Source organism: Stegostoma tigrinum, chromosome 25 (assembly GCF_030684315.1).
Source record: "Stegostoma tigrinum isolate sSteTig4 chromosome 25, sSteTig4.hap1, whole genome shotgun sequence".
Lineage (NCBI taxonomy): Eukaryota > Metazoa > Chordata > Chondrichthyes > Orectolobiformes > Stegostomatidae > Stegostoma > Stegostoma tigrinum.
In genome coordinates, this window is record NC_081378.1 from 37,758,745 (window position 1) to 37,767,170 (window position 8,426).

An 8,426-nucleotide genomic window follows, 5' to 3' on the forward strand; every position below is an offset into this window, starting at 1 on the left:
ACTTAACAACAATGGAGGGGATTTATGTGAGAAGCTGGAGAAAGTGGTTGAGGTCCTTAACAAATACTTTACATTCACTAAGGAGAAGGACGTGGTGGGTAGTGAATATCAGGAGGGGTACGTTGATATTCGCGGGCATGTTGTGGTGCATGAAAGGGCCTATTCCTATGCTGTACTGCTCTTTGAATTCCAGGCACAGTTGCAGGCAGAGAGCTTAGCTAGGAGAATTGAAGAATGGGGATGCTGGAATTTGGGGGCAGCAGTGGGTTCTGTCAGATTTACCCCAGGTCAGAGCCTGGAAGATGTTATTCATTTCTATAAGCTTGGGTCTTGCAATTAGTATCAAAACCAAACAATAAAGGCTTAACTTACACAGAGCGTTTAACCATAATTGTCCCATTCGCCACAACAATCATAGCACTGTCAATTTTCATGAAGATGTGTTCCAAATTGCCATTTGAGCCTCGCTGGATTTCCACATTAAAGTCTTCCGTATTGCCTTTGCATTGGCGAGTCAGAATGTAATTACAGGTTGATGCCATGTGGTAAAAATCATCAGTGTAAGTCCTGATTGCTCCATGACCCCACGTCCTGCAGGTACCTGATGAAATATAAAGAAAGTAACCCATCCATTGGAACAGCTATCAAAACATTACAGTTGTGATAATTTCTATGTTATCTTGCAATGTAGAGGGATGAAGAGATTGAATATTCATATATTTTGGAAAGAATAGCAAAGATGTACATACGAGGTCCTTCATAAGTGCTGCTAGAAACCTCCCTTGTGTACCGAAAGGTTTGTGTGACAGCAGACCCATCCAAGTCTAGGAGAAAATACGCTTAAATTAGATTTAATTCACAACTCAGTTTGACAGCTTTTAGCATCTAATTCAGTACTAATTTCCATACATGTAAGACACACTTTGCTTGTTGTAACTTCTCTAAGTAATTGTGTATACCACATTGATCAAGATTTTTATTTTAGCAATAAACAGAAGCATTACTCTGTGATCTCAAAGTAGAATTTCTTAACAAAGCACAGTTTTTTTTATATAATTGAACACAATTGACAAGTGTACACTAATTGATTCTAAGCCTTCATCAAAATTATAGACTTTGTAGAGGAACAACTGAATTAAAAGTATAAGTAGAAGAGTATCTCAGAAATTTGAAACGGAAATGGTAAAGAGTCAAAGCTTAAGGTCCTTTAACTGAATGCATGCAGCATTTGTAATAAGACTGATGATGGCATAAATAGAAATAAATGAATATGGCTTTATAGCTGTTATAGAGATAGGGTTGCAGGGTTACAAAAATTGGGCATATAATATTCAAGGGCATTCAAAGCTCTGGAAGAATTATTAAAAAAGGAAAAGGAGGTGGGGAAGTTTTGTTAACAAACAGAGGTATCAATGTAGTGGTGAGTTGTGATATAGCAGAATAGATCACAATGTGAAGTCAGTTTGGGTAGAAATGACAGATGACAAGGGAAAGATGCATTGGCTCTAGGTCCTTCAAAGAATTGCCTCGTAGTAGAACACTACAAAATTCAAGGAATAACGGAGCATGGAACATGAGTACCACAATTGAGGTGGCTGATTCTAATCTTCTTGCTGATAGGATAGATCAAATGAGGAAGAATAACATGAAAGACGAATTTATACAGAACATTAGGAATTGTTTCTTAAAGCAGGACATTGCAGAACGTACCATTGAGCCGGTTATGTTAAATCTAGTAATATGTAATGAGGTAGGATTAAAAGTAGATTTCATTATTCAGGACCCCTGGGATTAGTTATCACAACACGGTAAAATTTCAATTTCAGTTTTTGGGTGATCAACTCGGTCTCAATACAGTGCCCTCAACTTAAATACAGAGGAATGTAAGAAGGGTTGTCTAAAGCAGGCTGGACAGATAGACTAGTGGGAAGATCAGTGGATGAGAGGTAGTAGACATTTAGGCAGATATTTTATAAAGTGCACAAAAGATATATCACCATCAAAAAGAGGGAACAAAGAGCTCAGTTGGGCTGTAAATGACTACAATGAACTGAACCAACAAACAGGATCTTAAATCTCCCTAGCGTACATTTTGTCACTGCATTGACTTGTCCCCATTAATAGCCAGGGGAAGTGGTTAGCTCTATTGAGATAGTGTTTTATTACAGAATTTTAAATTTTGACTTACCATAGTTGTTCATTGAGTAATCCCGTTTAATCCGTTGGTGGGCAAAGACGTTGTCTGCGTTAAACAAAGATCAGACGTACACAAATGATATAATATATTCAAAATTCTTGTAATTCAAACATAATCAAAAAAAATTCAGAGATAGTAAGAACAGCCGATACTGGAGAATCTGAGATAACAAGGTGCAGAGCTGGATGTGCACAGCAGGCCAAGCAGCATCAGAAGAGCAGGAAGGCTGATGTTTCGGGTCTGGATCCTTCTTGTTCCAGACCTGAAACGTCAGCTTTCCCGCTCCTGAGATGCTGCTTGGCCTGCTGTGTTCATCCAGCTTCACACCTTGTTATCTCATAATCAAAAAAATGTTGTTGGTGTTACAGTGTTAGACAGGAATACATCCTGATATGTAGCATTCCATTCCTACAGCCAAAGGTAAAATACTGAGAACAATCTATTTCAACAGAGCAATGAGTTATCGACTACTATTGAATGAAAACTATCAGAGGCAGCATGATGAAATATGAGTTCCTGAGCAAGATCAGATTCAGATTGACAGGTTGATGAAAAGGAAACTTCACAAATTACACATACCTTATCAAACTTTATGGACATCTGATACTAAATGGTAAACTAAGTATGACAAATGAATGTGTTACAGTGGTCAGGTTGAAAATACATTACTCACTTGGCTTGACAGTTAGAGTGTTGAGCAGTATGAATACAATGATACAGATTCAATCCCTATATTGGCTATGGTAGATCAAGCCTTTCTCCTGCCTTGCCCTATGCATCATGTAGACGATGTCCCTCAAGGTTTGTACCCAAATGTCACCATGTCAAGATACCTATCGAATTTTCTGAACTACAGCTGATTTCTAATGAGTGGCATTATGTATTTCTCTATTCTGTAGAGGATTGCTTCAGAATTATTCATGACCATTCTGAACCAGCATTTTCTGTTCCAAAATCGTGTCACATGAATGTGTGTCTTGCACAAAAGCAAAGAATAATCAATTTTAGTAGAAGTCTGGTAAATTACCATTGCAGAATTTTGCCCAACCCCTCCCAGCCCAAGGAGATTAAGCAGTAAAATCATTTCCCTTCACTGATGCTGTGACTGTGGCTACTAGCTATTTTAAATACGGGAAGCTCCTGTTGATGGTCTTTTTTTAAACCAGGTCATTAGCAAAAGATGACACCCCACAATATACAGAGGTCAACAGCTCAATGGAGCCCATTCGGAGTGCAGGAGATTGTATTATCAAAGCAGGGAATATAGTTCCTAGAGGCATTTTCCTGCCAAATTTCTTCCATCAGCCAAAGCCCTCCAGGTGGTGCTATTGGACTTCTAGCCTTCTGACTGGCCCAGACATTTGTGGAATTGGGGTTGGGGTTGGAGGTGAGGATAAAGAGCCCGAATGGCAGCCACCATTTGCTGATGGCCCTAAAATTGAATGGGGAACGTGTCTATCAACCAATTGTGGCATGTTTTTTGGTGCATCAGGACAATCCTGCCTCATCTGTTTCTGTTCCTATTTATAAAGGAACAACTGAAGTGAGCAGTTAGTAACTCCACTTAGAAGTAGCTTTACAGCAAAAGTGAGCTTTTTGTATGACAAGCATCTGGCAGTCATTTGGAACGAGATAAAACAATTGATAGTATTCATTAGAAATTTGATCTATATTTATTTTGAAATGTTTTGTAAGAGCTGTAAGCCATATGAAATATCCTGCAATGATACAAGAAGTTACTATTTCACTCCCTGACCGCTGGTGGTGAATTAAAACCAGCAACAATTGACTGGCCTCAAAAAGCAGGGACCTGTTCTGGAATATTCGGATGGAAATGCCTGCTTTGGGTTTACTTTGTTTGATGGGTTTATACTGAAATGAACAGTGTGAATATACAAATCAGCATGAAGAGAGACCCCATATCATTGTTTTGTCTCCCAAACTGTGTCTGATTTTGAACTGCGGGTGATAGTCAGTTTCTAACTGGGCATGCTGCACAAATGTTGATATATTACTATGTCAGGGAAAATAGCTAACATCAGGGGACATGCAATTCGGTCATCACCTTATTTCACATTTCAATCAAACTTTAAGGTCACAGAACATGTCAGTAAAAATTGAAAACTGTTTTTATCTCATGACGTTGATACTTAAGCCTACTATAAATTAAGACCTTCCTTTCCATGCAGCTGTAGAACTGGTATTTGTAAATTCCGAGCACGCAGTGTTTACTTGTCTGTGTCCATTATGATCAAGGTATATGTTACATTGCTCAGTTCGTCCCCTCCCCCCACTGCATCACACAACCAGCTCAGCTCATCCCGTCCCCCCACTGCATCCCAAAACCAGCCCAGCCTGTCTTTGCCTCCCTAACCTGTTCTTCCTGTCACCCATCCCTTCCTCCCACCTCAAGCCGCACCTCCATCTCTAACCTACTAACCTCATCCCACCTCCTTGACCTGTCTGTCTTCCCTGGCCTGACCTATCCCCTCCCTACCTCCCCACCTATACTCTCCTCTCCACCTATCTTCTTTTCTCTCCATCTTCGGTCCGCCTCCCCCTCTCTCCCTATTTATTCCAGAACCCTCACCCCATCCCCCTCTCTGATGAAGGGTCTAGGCCTGAAACGTCAGCTTTTGTGCTCCTGAGATGCTGCTGGGCCTGCTGTGTTCATCCAGCTTCACACTTTATTATCTTGGATTCTCCAGCATCTGCAGTTCCCATTATCTCTGTTACATTGTTACCTTTGATTTAGGAAAACTGGCTGGATGATTGAATGTTAATTTTTAGCAATGTGGCTGTGCATTGTCAACCATCAACACCATTCTGTCATTGTCTGAATGGCAGTGATGATCAAAACATTCTTAACTCAGCAATTGTCTGAATGCCTTTGATTCCAATGAGGGCAGACTTATTTGCTCAGTTTTTTTGGCTAAAATTAACGGAAAGTTAAATATATCCACCATTTAAATAAAATCTTGAAAAAAAATACAGTGAACTGCAATTCAATACAAATTGCTACAATTAGTTGTTAGCAATGAAAAAATAGGATACAGTTGTTAACCACACTCTGGGAGTCAAGAAATTGCTGAGTTTACCATGAATGCCACAGAAATGCCGTAGATTTTAGGGATTATATTTTGTGTCATACAGGCCTTATGAGGCACTTAACAGTTCCATGGAAACTCAATTCTCAAAATCCAGAAAGGGAACAAATGAAACTGTGGAAATCTCACTTGGCAGATACAAAATTGCTCAGATTTTTACTACTTTTTCGTCTTGGACTTTGCCGTTTTTCACGCTTAAATCTGTTGTATAGCCTGGTTTTCTTTCTAAATTGAACAATAACTCAACCTATTTCTTTCTCTGCTATTTCTCCATTTTGTTTTCTGTTCTTGAATGTTTTGTTTCAGAAGATACACTGCTCGGTCATTGTTCATCAAGATCCAAGATGCTGCATCGTTAATAGCTCATACTTCTATAAGCTTGCAATACAAAAATAATACATCTGAAGGGTAACAAGGACAGGAAAGCAACTGACCTCCTCACTTACTGCTGGACTGCTCTGTGGTAGCACTGGTTAATGGAATTTTAATGTTGCAATTAGATAAGGAGCTCTATGATACAGCAAATTAAACCCTGAAGTTATTTGTCTCTGTTTCAGTAGTAAGAGAAATCAAAATTCAAGAAGCTATCTTTGTTTTCCCTAACCTTTTCAGATGTTATGGTGACTTTACACTTTACAGTCACACCTTTAATTTCTTTGTGTTCTTCAAACTTTCCAATAATGGGGTTCTGTGTTAGTTTTGAGTTGTTTTAAGCTAATAGCCACATCAAAAATTTATATATCATTCATAATGTTTATATACTTCAAGTTATCATGTCCAATGTATTTATCTTACTGCCAGTGAAAGCACTCTAATAAATTCTACAGAAAGAAAAACATTGTAAATTTCTATACATCTATAATAAATTCTACACTGTAATAATGATGTATGTTCTCGGTAGGTCTTTAGGCTGTCAGTAGGTCTTGGCAGTGTCTCTATCAAAGGACAGAAGAAAATTGGTGAATTAAGTAAATGTTGATCCAGCTCTATGATGTACAAGTATTTTTGTAGTCCTAAATCCTTGTGCCAGTGAAAACAAACTGTAAACTCTTGAGGCCAAAGTTTTCCAATCCTGCATGCTCCAGTCTGTGATTTCAGAGCAAATTTATAGAACACTGTGGGCTGGATATTACAAATTCAAAACAAGCTAGACTGTATTCAGAGGTATTGAATGAAAGTGAATGAATGGATGTGATGCTTCACTAATCTTAAATTTTCCTTTCATGTAGGTCCACCAGGTTGAAATTAACCTATTGAAATTTGAAAATAAAGCTTTTGCAACAATTGAAGAACATGTTTTTGTATCCTAGAAAGTTCTGTATTGTTTGACCGATCACTCGTCAATGAGAAGCAATCTACATTTATACACAAATTAGTAATTGCGCAATTACATTGGTTCTCCAAACTTCTAAAACACTTTAGGAGATAATGCAATCAGAAAGAAAATAGTTTGGCACAAACGTTAATTAGTTTATCCCGTCATGAAAAGAACTTTCTGTGTTCAATTAGTTGAGGCAAAGATCTTTTGTAAATATCCTTTTGTACAGATAATATGCATTCTAATCTTGTATAGTGGAGTCTGAAAAGTTTGCACAGATTTGTTTTTCTGTGCCTAGAATTGCTATTGTCAGTATCACAATCAATATCACAAACATTTTGAGAGTGTCAAATTATTTAGTCAACACAACTAGATAGTCAGTTGTCATATTTAGGGGTAACAAAGTACCACAACATCATCTTGATGATCAAAAAGATACCTGCAGTCAAAATTGTTGCTGCAAAAGAATATCACACTAGGAGTGTTGCACACACTAAGTCTGAGAATATGATCTGTAGCTCCATCATCTTAATGTTGGTCTCTCTCTCTTTCTCTCTCTCTGTGCATCTGCCTCTCTCCTCATTTTTTTCAATTTTGGCTCTATCTGGCCACTCTTGATTCTCTCAATCTCCCCCTTCTTTCTATTGAGATGTGGCAAGACAAAAAATCTATTGGTTACAATTTACAGTGACAGTGATAGTGACAGTGACAGAGGACTCAGCCATTGGGGCTACCCTTCCATTCTCTGTAACCCATTATTTATGCTTCCCTTCCCATTTTCCCATTCACAATACATCAACCAATTGCCTGCTACCCAACTTAGTACTGAATCTGCACATTTTTCTTCAGCTGCATTATTAGTCCAGGTTTTTGTGAAAGGATGAGGTTTGGAAGAAAATTGATGTAAAAATTTTGGTAAAAATCCAATAGATAAACATAAGTACCATCATACAATGAAACTGCTAACTTGTCAATTGGAGGAATCGATTGACCAGAAGTGTTATCTTCAGGTTATTAAATATTCTGTGGGCCAATGAGCATTAATTAACACACTTCTTTATTCAGCTTGAAAAATATTACAAATATTAACTGTTCTGTTAATTTGCTTAGTCATTTGGGACTTTTGCATAACTCTCAAGGCCAGATCAATCTGAAGATGACTCAATGCTGCACAGTATTTTGTAATTTTGATAAACTGTGCTTCTGCACAGTAATGGTATATCTTCTTAGTAGTTTGTGAATTAAGTTATCACCACTAGAATAACATAAAAACAATGGATTTTCAATTCATGCGCATTGATTTAGCAATTTATGTGATATCAAGAACACAAAGCAATTATTTGTTTCAAGTGAAATAAGTTAAATTCTTAGAAAGTGATTTTTGTTTTACATTTGAACAATATCAAGTCACTGCTGACTAAATATTTGAAATAAACATACTTACCTGCTATGTTTCTTTAATGGCTGAAATGTAATACATTGATAAATCTTACCTTTCAGAAGGGACAATGCCCGAAGAATTAGAAATATGGGATATTTCATTTCAATGGTTTAAGAACGGGTTCTGCTGACTGCTGGGTGTTCAATTTCACAATTCATTTTATACCTTGCCTTTGATGAGCCACATTAGAATGGAATGAGGAAATTAATGTTGGCATGTTATTACTCTCAAATCAGCAGGTAGATTAACTGTTTGAGGATAAGAATTCATATGCAGAAAAAATGCTGCATATTTAAGAATCCATGGATTTTGATTTTACAGCAATTTTCCTGACAAAGAAACACAGATACATGCAATTTGCAT

The 8,426-nt window shown here is 37.6% G+C and overlaps 1 protein-coding gene across 1 annotated transcript in view; it reads right to left on the reverse strand.

Moving 5' to 3' along the window:
* The window catches only part of LOC125463425 (mucin-19-like), a 43,019-nt gene extending 34,818 nt beyond the window's left edge, over positions 1 to 8,201 (reverse strand). Inside the window, exons 1-4 of the mRNA XM_059654776.1 lie at positions 8,116 to 8,201; positions 2,189 to 2,242; positions 750 to 824; positions 373 to 601 (exon numbers count right to left, since the gene is read on the reverse strand). Of these exons, the coding sequence (XP_059510759.1) occupies positions 373 to 601; positions 750 to 824; positions 2,189 to 2,242; positions 8,116 to 8,164 (407 nt within the window). The 5' untranslated portion in view covers positions 8,165 to 8,201. The remainder of the gene's footprint in view (positions 1 to 372; positions 602 to 749; positions 825 to 2,188; positions 2,243 to 8,115) is intronic.
* Between the last annotated feature and the right edge of the window lie 225 nt (positions 8,202 to 8,426).